The sequence below is a fragment of the Elephas maximus genome, chromosome 3, assembly GCF_024166365.1.
Source record: "Elephas maximus indicus isolate mEleMax1 chromosome 3, mEleMax1 primary haplotype, whole genome shotgun sequence".
Classification (NCBI taxonomy): domain Eukaryota; kingdom Metazoa; phylum Chordata; class Mammalia; order Proboscidea; family Elephantidae; genus Elephas; species Elephas maximus.
In genome coordinates this window covers 171,638,686-171,652,698 of record NC_064821.1, presented here as the reverse complement: position 1 = coordinate 171,652,698, position 14,013 = coordinate 171,638,686, and the positions used below count along the sequence as shown (strand labels likewise).

The 14,013-nt window shown below is 50.7% G+C and overlaps 1 protein-coding gene across 1 annotated transcript; it reads right to left on the bottom strand.

Annotated features, from left to right (window-relative positions):
• Positions 1-2,770: 2,770 nt before the first annotated feature.
• On the bottom strand, positions 2,771-13,308 carry EPS8L3 (EPS8 like 3). Its single transcript, XM_049880142.1, has 18 exons — positions 13,278-13,308; positions 13,004-13,068; positions 11,145-11,303; positions 10,706-10,855; positions 10,545-10,600; positions 9,952-10,109; positions 9,742-9,857; positions 9,410-9,530; positions 9,265-9,326; positions 8,961-9,035; positions 8,396-8,544; positions 5,526-5,610; positions 5,238-5,266; positions 4,522-4,636; positions 4,179-4,307; positions 3,802-3,875; positions 3,159-3,291; positions 2,771-2,893 (listed from the first exon to the last, which is right to left on the bottom strand). The coding sequence occupies exons 1-18, from the start codon at positions 13,306-13,308 to the stop codon at positions 2,882-2,884; spliced, it is 1,719 nt and encodes a 572-aa protein (XP_049736099.1). The 3' UTR covers positions 2,771-2,881.
• Between the last annotated feature and the right edge of the window lie 705 nt (positions 13,309-14,013).

Genomic DNA, 14,013 nt, shown 5'->3' with positions numbered 1-14,013 from the left:
TGAGACAGGATTTGTCAGTTGGCTGTGGAGGTGTGGGAGAGGAAGGAATCCAGAAGCTACTCAAGAGTTTCTGGCCTTCACAGCATGGCTATTTAGGGTACCCAGAGGCTGAGTCTTTAGTTCCCTGGTTTGGGTGTGGGGCACCCAGAGGCTGAGTCTTCAGTTCCCTGGTTTGGGTGTGGGGAATTGTATTTCCCCATTAGCCCAGCTTAAAAAAAAAATTGGGACTTTTTAAAAGGAATTTCACTAGAAAGCATAAAGGCATAATGTCCGGGTTTCTCCTCCTAAGGTAACAAAAGGCCAGTCACAAATTAACTTGAGGTATAAGGCCAACATTTATTGAGCACCTGTCATATGCCAGGCACTAGTCTAGGTACTAGACTAGCAAAGATGTCACTTTGAGGACTAAGGCACGCCTGACCCAAGCCATGGTATTTTCAGTCACCTCACATGCATGGGAAAAGCTGGACTTTATTTATTTTGATTGTGTTTTAGATGAAGGTTTGCAGAGCAAATTAGTTTCTCATTAAACAATTGATACACATAATGTTTTCTGACATCGGTTGCCAACCCCGCAACATAACACTCTCCTTTTCTCGACCTTGGGCTCCCCATTACTAGCTTTCCTGTCCCCTCCTGCTTTGTCCTTGCCCCTGGGCTGGTATGCCCATTTAGTCTTGTTTTAGGGGCCTTTCTAATCTTTGGCTGAAGGGTGAAGCTCAGGAGTGACTTGAGTACTGAGTTAAAAGGGTGTCAGGGGAAGTGGGTAGGGACAGAAAGCTGGACTTCAAATAAGGAAGACCGAAGAAGAATTTATGCCTTTGAATTATGGTGTTGGTGAAGAGTATTGCATATGCCATGGACTGCCAGAAGAATGAACAAATCTGTCTTGGAAGAAGTACAACCAGAATGCTCATTAGAAGCGAGGATGGCAAGACTTTGTCCTATGTACTTTGGACATGTTATTGGGAGGGACCAATCCCTGAAGAAGGACATCACACTTCGTCAAGTAGAGGGTCAGCAAAAAAAGGGAAGACCCTCAATGAGATGGATTGGCACAGTGGCTGCAAAGATGGGCTTAAATATAGCAATGATTGTGAGGATAGTGCAGGTCCAGGCAGTGTTTTGTTCTGTTGTACGTAGAGTCACTATGAGTTGGAACCGACTCAATGGCACCTAACAACAACAACAACAGGAAGTCTAGGTGCTTCATATATGCCAGCAGATTTATTTTAATTTAAGCTTCACAACAACTCTTTGAAGTAAGTACTATGCCCATTTTATAGAAGAAGAAACTGAGGCCTGGAGAGGTTGGATGAGTTATCTTTCTTAGCTCAAGTTCCTTTAGATGGTCTGGGGTTCAAATCTCTCTCTGTCTAATAACTTGTGCTAGTTCTACTGCACTTAGATATCCAGACAGCCCCTCACCTCACCTCTGTGTTTTCTGGGTAATACAGGGACCCCTGAACTAAAGCCTCCCCACCCCCACCCCGCCCTAGTTCTGGAGGATTTCCCCCTCTTCCTAGGGCTCCTTCAGCTCTGTGAAGCCCCAGAAAGCCATGAATTAATATCTCCTTCCTCTATCCCAAGAAATTAACTTTGCTGGTTAACTTTTGCCCCTGGCAAGCCAGACCCTAAGGGCCTCACCTTTTTTTTCTTTTGTGAGGGAAAATTTTTGCTTTCTTAGTTCGTGTTACCAGCTAAGAAAAGCGATTTTTTGGGGGGCCAGGAACTTGAAGGAATGACATAGGCAGTCTAAAAATAGGGCGATCTGTGGCTCAGACAAGGTTAGGGTCACAAACAAATTCAGCTAAGAAAGACTTAAGGGGGCATCTTGTCCAGTCAAGTTACTCCACTTGGTAAGTACATCAAGCCACATCTGTAGACCAAATAAAAATACAACTACTATTATGTGTGTGAGGGGGTCCATGACAGTTTTGAGATTTAAAACTTAAAGGCCACTTAGACTAAAAAATATTAGAAGCCACAGAGATTCCAAACTCTAACAGATGAGCAAACAGAGACCCAGAGAGGCAAACTGATTTGTGTCAGAATTTATATAGCCAGCTGGTGGTCTTTTGACTTCCAATCCCATGTTCTTTATGCTCTGTCACTAAAGAGACAAGCTGGGGCCGGTGGGGGGAGGAGGGGAGGGGACAAAAGTTACATTAAAAGAGGAAGTTACGAAGTAGAGCCTGGTGCACTTGAGGTGTGTTATTGCTGCTTCAAATCATAAACCAGTGTGACTGATCAGAACCTGCAGCTGGCATCCCTGGTGCTCTTGGCTCCTGTGAAGTGCTGTGCCTCCAGAAGGATACAGGCGGTGAGCTAGCCTTATTTTGAAACTTGTTTAGAAAGAGAGTGAGGAGAACTTGGACCATAATTTCAAATTCGGACTCTCAGCTCCGGGTGACAGTGGGAATTCCCACTCACATTCATACAATCTGGCCCAGGGGTGGCTATAGGGCTGCTGCCGTTTCATGCCCAGTGTTCCAGCCCTTCTTGCCTCTCTGCCTTTGACACCCCCTGCCCTGTCCCCATCAAGCCCAGAGGAAGCTGCAAGGGAGGCATGTGCTAAACTTCCATGTGCTTTTATTGAGGAGAAAGACTGAGCAGGGTCCTGACAAGCCTAGGGGCAAGTGCTTCAGGCTTAGGAGAGAGATGCAATAAATAGGTAGCAACTGGGGAGGGCTCCCAACACAGCAAGAAAGAGCATCATTTGGCTCGACCTCTTGGCCTGCTCATCCTCTGTGTGAGCAGGGGTGTGGGGTTTGCTGAAAACTGGCGACTTGAAAGAGGAATTCTTGGGGCTGTAAAGGATATCAGATCTGCCGTCTTGCCTGTGAGAGGGCCCTGGTCTTGGAGGTGGCTAAGCTGGTGCCTAGGGAGTCATCTGGGAAAATAAAAGGATTTGGATGAGGCTGGTGCCAGGTGAGCACCCCAGAGCCCATGACAACGGTAAGCTTGGAGACTCAAGCCACTTGAGACTTAGTGCATGAAGTCAAGTCCCTGGGGATCATCCTGTGCCCTGTACCTGCCACGCTCGGGTCCACCCCAGGGTTGGGCCCTGTTGGCTTGTCCACCCAGCACCCTTACTCTCACCCAGGGAGTATAATAAGATATTCCCAATGGGAGTCAGAACTCCAGGGTGTCCTCACCCCTAACTTCCTTCTGACAGCCTCCAGCCGTGCCTGGACCCGGGGGGCGTCCTGTGGACATAGCATCTGTAGCTCCCCAGGTCTCATACGAAGGAGCTGGTTCCCCATTAGGGACCCAAGGGTCCTCACCGTACTGTGAACAAAAACAGTAGAAGTGGTCAGTGGGGTGGAAGGACGCTGGGCCTATTTGGGTAGAGAAGGCATAGTTTGGGTTTGCAGGTTGAAATTATAAGAGAATTCATGAAATATGGTTTCTGGAAGTGAAGGAGTAAGACAAGCACTTTGGCTTAAACCAATTTCAGGATTCCCAGGTTTGAAGGGGAAAATGTCCTGAAAGAGAACCTTCTGGTGAGGGAGGGATGGCTGACCTGGCAGCCTACATCCTTCCTGAGTTCACTGCCTGGATCCTTGCTTCCTTCACCATGCCAGGGGCTCCCCATTTAACACTCTTAACCTAGGCATAGGCAAGCCCCTGCCCCTTTCTGATCTCTTTAACTCAACGGGGACAGCTCTGGGGCTGGGTATCACCTGTGGGTCTGTCACGTACACTGTAGGTCAGGTAGTATGTTCTGAGGTTTCCTTAGTGATTATCTGAGCCCCTTACAGAAATTATCCTCCACACCCCATGGGGCTGGGCACTCACACAGGGGAGAAGTTTTCTGCCTGCAGCCAGGCTGTGACCTCCTCAGGCTTTGAGCTAAGTCGGAGCATTGGAGCCTAGAGTCAGGGGAAAACAGGGATCAGAGGCCAACAAATCTCACAGCCACCCATCTCACCATCACCATGGTCCCTTCTTTGAACTCCCTTCTCTCACTGCATGGTTTGCTTGTCTGACAGGGGCCCTGTCTTGTTCTCTGTGCTGGCCCGAGAGTCCAGCATGATAAAGCTTAGCACACTAAGCATGTAGTAATGTTGATTAAACCAAGCCAGGGGTCTCTCCTCCCCTTGTTATTGAAGCCCACCCGCCCACCTCTGACTCAGGATTTATAGCTTCGCTTTATAATCTGGGCTGGGTAGTACCGGAGGGGGTGACTGGCCCTGGCTCCCATGGGCCCCTGATTGTAGGGGCTCCAGGATGTTGCTGGGAATGTAGCCACTCTGTCCCATCCCGTTCTTCACCAGCCACCACCGCTTGCTCTTGTCCAGAACCTGCAAAGAACCACTTCCTCTGTCATTCCTGGGTCTCTGTCCAGCCAGGTCACTCCCTCCCTCGCAATCCTTTCTCCCTCCAGGCCTTTTCCCCTTTCTTTCTGCTTCTCCAGGCCACCTACCCTGGCAGCCCTGTACCTGGGCCACCCACTCGGGCTGCCTGTGGCTCCCACCAACCACCACTTCCTTTCCCAGCCTCCAACCCATTGCTCACCTCCAGCACATCCCCAGGGACCACAGTCAGTTCCTGTGGGTTTCTAGCTTCAAACTCATATAGGACTTGCATTTGCAGGGCTTGCTTGGCAGGTCTGGAGCTGGAGGGTAGGAGGTTGGGGTCTGTGGGCTGAAGGCCATGGTTCTGTGTCTCCTCCTGTGCAAAGTGTGAAACACTCCCTAACCTAGGACACCCACACCCGCCAGAGAGAGAGAGCCAGCATGGCTGGAGAGTACAGCCTCAGAAATTAGGCCCCTATCCCAGCCCAGAGAGCCTCAGCTATCTCCCGCCTGGAGTCTGGTAATGACTTTTGGGCTTCCACAAAGTTTAATGTGGAAGTGGTAGGTGGGGCTTGGGGTGGGAATTCCAGCAGTTAGGATGGGTCTGAAGTGTTGCTGATTTATGAAGACTCTTCAAGCAGTAGAATTTTCCATATCTGATCTGTGCTGTGATCACTGCTGAGTACTTTATACCTGATCTTTGGGAAGTCAGAGGTGTGTGTGGGTAGTGTTAAAAGGAAGGTTTTGCAGCCTATGAGGGTAAAAAAAACCCTGCCTTTTGCACCCAATGTAGGGGAGGGGTGTGTTTGTACATGTACATGTCTGGCTAAAAGAGAGCCCAGAGGGTCTCTGAGATGTAGAGATCCAGAGATTCAAAAGATTGGCCCTGTGCCTTCCTCCCAGGACCATGTGGTCCCTGTTAAGCCTCGGGCATACCTGAGGGAGTCCTGGTATCCTAGGGGTGCCTGTGAGGGGTAGAACAGAGAGTAAGCAAGAGCAGGAGTCAGTCAGCATGGTGGTAGGAAGCTGGGGTATTGAACCACAGACCTGCTCACACACAGCTGCCTTGTATCCCCTTCCCTGCCACTCCACCATACGGATATGGGTACCCACGGGATTCTACCCACCCACTTGGTAGTCATGCAACCACAGTTTGGACTGGGAAGGCAGAAGGTAGCTGGAGACCAGGGCTTTGGGTAAAGTTCTGTGTTAAGCTCCCCTTACCTCATTGGAGGAGGGCTCTGGAGGCTGCCAGCCATCATAGAAGGTGGGTGTATAGGGCAGGGGCTTTGGGCCTGTCCAGTCTGCCCTGTGGGGAGAGCAAAGCTGAGTCCATATCCAGTCTGTGCCAGGCTATGGGATGTGGAGAGGGAAGAGATGCCAGGGCCTAGCCTTAGGGATCTCCTGTCTAATGGGAAACACGGCCCATGTGCACAGATAAGAGGCCCCAGAACACCCACAAAGGAGACAAACAGTTAAGCATGAACACATCCCATGGCAGGGAGATATTATCAACTCCATAAGAATACACTGGGCACTTATCACTGATGGAGGGTTTGGATTAGAGGGTTACGGCTGGATTACCCTTTGGGGATCATCTTGTCCAGTGTTTTTTCTAACCTTTTTTCAGTCCCCCAGCTGCAGAACCTTTTCTTCTGACTGAATAGTTGATGGAACTCTAACTGGTGAGACTGGTCAAAGCAGAGCTGCTCTGGTTGACTCTAGGATGGGTGCTGCTACTTGTCTACTCAGCCTCCCCCATTGCACAGGACCTGGGAAGCTGTGTTCTTTCTGGCCTCCAGGCTTGCCCTGCTTGGAATATTCTCAGTCTTGCCAGCTGGGGAAGTGCCCATTCTCCTCCTTGAGGAAGTACCCTTCCCTGACTCACTGGGACAGAGGTGAATATTTCCTCTACTGTACTGCTGCTGAACTTGGTACTCACTTGGATTATTGCTCCCTCACTCTGTAACTATACTGCACATGAATCTCACTTGTCTATTTCTCATGATATTGAACTCCTCGAGGGCTGTATTCCTAGTATAATGACTGGCATATCGGAGGCACTGATAAATGTTTGTTCAATGGGAACAAATGAATTATTCCTTCTTCTGCATCTTTTTAATTGGTTCCTTCTCTTTGGCCTACAAACATGCCCAGGTCTTCTTTTGACCCTGTCACTAGTGCCTTTAGCTGTCATTCTATTAATACCTTCTGTTTACCAAGTTCTTTGAGAATGTGTCTATATTCTCTGCTTATATCTCAACTGCTTCTTTCATTATTCCTTGCAACCTGACTTACCCTCTGTCATCACTCTGCTGAAGCTAGTTTGTCTAAAGTACTGATAATCTCCTGATTGCCAAATCCAATGGCCTTATATGTATGGTCTTTATCCTTCTGGATGACCATAGCATTTAATGTTGTTTTAGCTTTGGGTTAGTCTGCCTAAAATCAAGTCACCTAAATGTTATTTACTTAAAATGCAATCCTTTTAAGGGTTTTTAACCTATCTTTAGTTATTCTATCTTCTGTATTTGTGTCTTTCATTTCATTCATTTCTTGTTATTTTAGGAAATTAGAAAACATCTTTCTAAGGGCACATCTGATTTAATTTTATATTTAAAATAAGAATTTATCAAATATATACCATTTTATGAATGATGGAGTTGTTTTGTACCTTTGTGGGCTATCTTCCAAAAATTTTTATCTGCTGAACTATTTTTCTAAATTCTTGAATTCTTGAAGTAAGGCTGGATTTTGAGACACAGAAATATCCAACATGTTACTCAATGTTTAAGTGGCTGAATGACAGTATTTGAAGGTCTACCATAGACCCTTTTGTTTGTGTCCATTGCAGAACCTCTGTTTTTTTTTTTTTCTTGCCAGCACTAGATGGATGCCAGGGCTAGCCACACAGACTTGGTGAGGCCAGCACAGTTGTGACAGTTGGTGTGCCCCAAGGTGGGCTTACACAATTACTGTTCTTCCCCAGTGTTCTGGGCAACTGAATACTTATGAGATAAAAAAAACAAAAAAAGAGATAGGAACTCCAAAATCCATAACTGATTTCCTTTTAATGATTGAACCCAGAGAGTTTATTAAAAATGAATTATATTAAATTATTTCATGTCTTTAGACGGACTGAATGAAAAAATCCTGTAAATGGGGCTGAATTGAAAAGAACTGATCATTAAGCAAAAGGCTCATTAGATAAACTGGCTTATTTCCCTGTTGTCTTCTCTGTTTTTCTTAAAACTTCTTCTCTGTTAGCTTTCATGCCTCTGCTTTTTTGGTTCTCCTTTTAACTCTCTGAAATTTCTCTTTGCCTCCTTAACTCTTTCTCTTTTAACCACCTACATGAAGATGCTTCCGAAGGCCCTGCCCTCTTCTCTCATGGAATACAGCAAAGTGTGCTTGCTGAATTGAATTCTGGAGCTATCGTTGGAAACCCTTACCTCTGGCTGCGGTTCCAACTATCATTTCTATATTAACTGTTCTCAAATCCACTTTGCCACATCAGACCTCTTTTGAGGGCCAGGCCACAGGTCTCTGTGGGGTTCCACTGGCACCTCATCTCAGCGTATCCAGGCTAGTTTTACCCCCCTCCTCATGGCTCTCATCAGTTTGGCCTCCTTGTCCAACTGCCCATCTCATAGTTGCACAGGCTTGGAATATCTCTCTCTCTTTACTCACTAGCCCATTAGTTACCAAGTCTTATTGATGTTACATTTGCAGTTTCTGTTATGTCACTACTTCTTAAATTCTGGGCTAGATTGAGACATTTTCGATTTTTCCTTGACAAAATGAGAAAATATTTTAGAAAGAAGATTGCCAACTATTCTTTCTCGGAAGGGACTGTTTTCTTCCCTGAGATAATGCCTTCTTTTTGGCAGTGAAAGTAAGTGGTTGTCTTTTTTTTTTTTTTTAACTCTTCACACTTAGCAGAATAAAAATTCAGCAACTCCATGTACAGTCCCCCAATTTGTTTTGAAAGATTACTGGTTTGTGACTACGTGGAGCCTGGCCACCTCTGATATGCTGCTCTTTGACCCCATGCCCCTCACCCCCAATTCAGTTCAGACCTTGTCTTCACTCACCAAGTGGTGGTCCAGGCCACACCCAGCCCCTTCCAGAGGTTACTCTCCACTGGGGTCAGACAGGACTGTAGCAGGTCGATGGTTTTGGGGTTGAGGAGTGGCGAGTTCACTTGGGCTGCTAGGTCAGGATCAGGGCAGCTGGCTATGATCTGGCAGGGGGATGGGAGGTGTGAAGAAGCCTAGGCTCTCACATGGCCAAACAGGGGTGGTAAATGGCCCAACAGGGGTGGTAAATGGCCCAGAATGCCTGGCTTCCCATGTGGGAAATGCCAAGCTGCCTCCTGCAAGTGACCCCTTCTGGCTAAGGCCTGGTGCCCCTTCCAGCCTCCTTTGGAGACTTGTATACTTGGCTCTGACCCTAGCCCATCTAGTCTACTAGGGCGTGCTGTACACACCAGGGATGATGTCTTGGGGCAAGGAGAAGGGTGTGTTGGGGTGAGCAAGGGCTCCCTCTGCCCCTTGCCATACCCCCGTGCCCCTGCTCTCACCCCATCCCACTTCCTCCCCCTGTTTCTTCTTGACTTCAGTCTGTCCCTTTCCACTACCCTGTCCTTCCCCAACTCACAAAGTCCAGAGTTTGGAAGACGATGTGCACGAGCTCAGGGGCAGTCTGTTCCTGCAACCTGCTGCTCAGCTTCTCCTGGGGACACAGGGCAATGCCTGTCACTACCCCCCCCCACCTTCATCAGTGCCCCAGTAATTGTTTTGGGGTTTATTTGGGAGCTTGGCACTCCCCAAAATTTCTAAGAGTGGAGAGGGGAGCTTCCAGGGGAGAAAAATCTGGAGAAAGAAATGGCTTGGGATGGCCTATGGGACTAGGGAAGCAGAGGGGGAGAAAAGAGGAGGAAGTGGGGCAGGGAGCCATATACCAGGAGGTTCAGGCTGTGCTTGATCTTCTGGAAGCAGTCGAGGTACTGTTCCTTTGGTATCCCTGTGGGAGAGGACTATAGGTCACAGGCCACCCCAAGATTCCTCCTCTGCTCCCTACTCTTCCCCCCTGGCCCTAGCACTCACCTTCCTGATTCTTGTTCTTTTTCTTCAACAGTCTCTTCTTCTTACTGCTGGTCTTTGCCTGGGCCTCCTTTAGCTTTCCCACGAACAGCTCGATGTCGTTTAGGATGTGGTTCAACACCTCCTGGGCCCCAAACAGCTCATGGCCTTGAGTGCAGCTAGGCACAGTCCTGGAACTCCCAACCCTGCTCTCCACCCCACCCCACCCCAAGCCCCATCCTCAGGCCTAGCCCAGGGCCAAACCAAGCTTCCTTGGTCCTCCTTGGCCCAGAGCTTGCCCTGGCCACCATGACCCCCAGGCTCAGAAAGCCTCAGCAAGCCCCAGTCTGAGTTACCTCATCCCTCTCTGGGTCCCTGAGGGATGGGGACTGCCTTGAAGGAGGTAGAGTGAAGGTACTTGGTTCTTGGGCACTGGGATGGCGAGACAGGGGCTTTGGGGATGGTGGCCTACCTGCAATGTAAGGGGACTGTGGACTCAGAACCTCTTTGATCTTTGATTTAAACCTTCTCCTCCTACCTGCTCCCCCCCCAAAAAAAAAACTTACTGTGCTCTGGTGTCACCCTATGGGGCTGCTCTGGAAGGAGCCCCCGGTCCAGAGAGGGTACCCACTCCGAAGGGGGCCCCTGGTCTAGAGGCAGTGGCCTTTCCAGAGGAGGGCCCCGCCATCTGTCCTGGCCTGGGCGAAGTGCTCCAAATCGGGGTCTACTGAGAACATGGTGGGGGACACATCTTTGACAAGGTTCTTGGGACAGAGATCCCCCCCCACTTCTGCCCAGGACCCAGGAGTGCCCCCACCTTTCTCCAGGAACCCCGCACTGTTTCCTGGTCTCCATCTCCACACCCACCACCCAGCGGACCACCCACCTACTAGTGCTACCCTATTAGGCTGAGATACCCTCTGGGCCCTCCCTGGCCCCATGTCAATCTCCAGGGACAGTCTCTAGTGCCCCTTGCGCCCAGCCTTAGCCCCTTCCCCATGCCCATCTATGCCCTGGCCCCAGCCTGGCTGCTCCCCAGTTCCAGCTCCATGTTGGTTGTCACAGGCTCCTGGGATCCCTCAGATGTGGGGCCAGGGTCTGGCTAGCCAGGTCTGAACTCTGAGGTTCTATAGGTGGGGGTGGGGCAGAGGCTGCCTACCTTTGCTCTAGCTCTTCCTCCAGGGCCTTCTCCAGGCTGGCCTTTAGTCTCTCTGCCTGGGGAAAGCAGCAGTCAGGCAGGCTGTGTGTGGGTGGGGCGGGGGAAGGTGTTCTCTGGATCTTACACCTACTCTGTCTCCCACCCCATCCATGGCTGCTTACCTTCACTTCCTGGCACTGAAAGAGCAGAGTGCTAGAGGCTGGCAGGCCTGACTCCTGCACTGTGATGGACAGGATGGCATCGTAGGAGCAGGTGTTGAGTGCAACATCCATGGCCTGAATGCTTTCTAGGTGGTAAGAGTCCAGCTCCTCCTGGGGCAGGCGGAGAGGTTGGCATTGAGGTCACTGAGAGCCAGGCTTAGCTCCTGGAGCTCCTGACCTGGGGTACCCCAGCCCTCTTGGTGGCCTGGGACTGAGGTATCATCTACCCTGACCCCTGTGCCTCTGCCCTAGTCTCCACCTAAGCCTGGGTACATATGTGTATATGGATGGGGTATGACTGCTATTTGAAGTATGGAGGTTAGAGTTTAAGTGCCTGGAGCTTGCTTTTGCACCGCCCAGGGTGGGTGTGACCCGTTGCTGGTTTGGTGAGAGGGCTGACCTTGGTCTCAATGTCCAGCAGCTGGAGCCAGCCATCTCTGACCTGCAGGAGCAAGTCCTGGCTCCACACGCGGCCCTGCGCGTCCATCTCCTGCAGCTTCTGCAGGGCATCCTTGGGCTCCTGGACTCTTTGAGTGCCCAGCTTACAGGTCATCAGGTGCTGAGGGGAGAGGACAAGGCCCAGGACTGGGAGGGGATTTGGAAGGGGGAGACTAGGGGTGGTGGCGGGGGTGGGGAGGCAGCACAGGAGGAGAACCTTCTGTGGCCTCCTTGTGGGGGCAGATTCCAGGCTATCTAGATAATTAACCTTCAAAGGCTAATGTCAGGGCTACTGTAGAAGTAGACAGGCTGGAGAGAGTACCCCCCAGGCTAGGTCTGAGGGGCTGTGGGGGGGTCTTTTAGGACCCTGGAGGAAGGAAGGACAGTCATGGCCCAGAACAGTCCAGGCCAGTGAGGGGTCTAGGTGGTAGAGGATGTGGACTCTAACCACTCAGCAAATAAAGTCTGAACTCCTCTGGGTGAGATGTAGGGCCCTTAAAATTCTGATTCCCTTTGCTCCCTTTGGGCACGCACCATGTCAGCCTGCTCTTCCTCTTCACTGACCTGAATTTAGCATTCGTATCCCTGTTCCCCATACCTAGAATGCCTTTCCCACTTGTGCTAGTCCCTTCTCTTGGGCTCAGAAAGAAGGTCAAGCCCTGCTTTCTCCACTCAAGTCCCTGTGAAGCTGCCTCTTCCTGTGGGTATTTGCCGTGGTTCACCTCCCCTAAGAGATCCCTCCCTTCTCACAGCCAAATGCTGATGTCACAAGTGGTGGTCCTGCCCCCCACCCTCTACCTGCAGCTTCTTGTTGGGGGATATGCAATCTGCCTCCTGCCCCTGGGTCCCACCACCCCTGTTCTCTGCATACCTCCTAGCTACTCCTGCTGTTCATACTTCCGGCACGTTCAGGGAAACTTGACATCATGAGCAAACTCCCTGTCAACCTGAAGACTTCTCTCTGCCCTTGTCTGCTGAGCCTAAGTTAAGCTGGTCCCCACCCCAGCCTAGCCCCCCACCCCTGCCATGAAGCTGAGTACTCCTGGCCTCTCCCTAGCTGACTGGGGTGCCCTATCCCTGCTGCCTGTGGAAACTCCAGGCCACCTCCCAGCGTCCCTCCCTGATTCTGCTCCATTAGAGCCCTAACATTGGATGCTGCCTGGAGTGGTTTCTATCTGATGTGTCAGCCTGATCAGGTGTGTGCTCTGCCCTAGCCACACCCTTGTAGCCTGTGCTTTTCTCATGGTATTGGTAGCCCTTCAGGCAACCAGATCTCCCAGCGCCAGCATCGTCCTCCTGAAGAGTCAGACTCCAAGTGGCTGACATGCACCTGGGAGCTCAGATCTAGCCACCTCCCTTCTCTGGCAGTGCCTCCTTTTGGGCCCTCTCTCTCCCTCACAGGTACTGCTGATCTCACACATTCCTTCCTCCAGCCATGCCAGATCCTAGGCAAAGAGCAGTTCCCTGGGCTTGGCACTAGAGTGGTAGGGGGTGGGTAGGGAGGTGGGTGGGGTGGGGCAGCTCAGGGGAAGGTACCACAGCTGATGCCTCCTGGCACATATCTCTGCTGCTTCTTCCTGTCTGGAGAAAGGACGTCTGCCCGCCTCAAACTTCAACCCACCCTGCTCTGCTAGTCCCCACCTGTCCCCGTTCCCCTTCCTGGCAAGTAGCAGATGCTCCGTTAGGTTTGTTGTTCTCGGACAGGCTATGGCTTCTATGGCAGGGACCTGTCTTAGATGTCTATTTTTTGGCAGGACAACGGGCATATGGGACAACTTAGCTTGAGTTGGGAAACCATCTGGGACCCCCTGGAGTACTCACCTCCACCCTGTGCTGCAGGAAGCTGGTCTCTGAGGCAAGGTTCTGCGAGTACTCCTTCCGGTGCACTGTGGGGGTTGGTGTGTGTGGGGGTGAGGAGGAGAGGTTGTAGAGGTAAAGCAAGGGTGTGCAGTGGAGGGCAAAAGAGTGAGAAGTGGGCAATTGAGCCAGTGAGAGGGAGTTGTTGTGGGGAGGGAGAGACTGGAGGACAAGGGCTTCAGGGAGATAGGAGGGGAGGGGAGAAGGATGGAGGTAGGGGCTCGAGAAGGAAGCTTACAGTAAATGGCTCTGCTGCTGGGCCGGGACATGTTGGCACTGCTGAGGACGGTTCTGTAGAACTAAACCAAAGAGATAGCCATCAGAGCTGGGAGAGGAGCCCCAGAGCACAGCCATCAGGAGGGCTGCTATTGTAGCTTGTCCCTGACTGGGGTGACGCTTGGACCAGACTCTGACCTGGGGCCCCAGTACCAGATCCAAAGCCCTAGGCTCCAGGAGGCCTTTTGGAGCAGTCTCCAGCCAGTGCCCTCTACTGAGGAGCCGTCCACTTGGCTGGCTTGGAGGCCCCAGGCCAAGGGGAGGGAGGGCCTACAGGTAGCCAGGGCATGGCGGGGCCCCAGGGCAGGCTCCACACCTCCTGTTATTTGGTCAGTAAAGCTTATTTTGATGGCTCCCAGAAACCTGAATGGACAGGGACCAGGGACTGAGGCTGGAACTCCAGATTCTATCCTGTGTGTGGGTATGAGAGATGCCAGGTTGAATTGTGTCCCCTCAAAATTTGTGTCAACTTGGCTAGGCCATGATTCTTGTTGTTATGTAATTAGTCTCCATTTTGTGATCTGTTATAATTATCCCATGTGTTGTAAATCCTAACTTCTATAATGTTAATGAGTCAGGATGCAATCTACAGGATTAGGTTTCGGTCGATTTCTTTTGAGATATAAGAGATTGAACGAGCAAGCAGAGATCGAGGGGCCTCATACCACCAAGAAAGAAGACCTGGGAGCAGAGTGTAT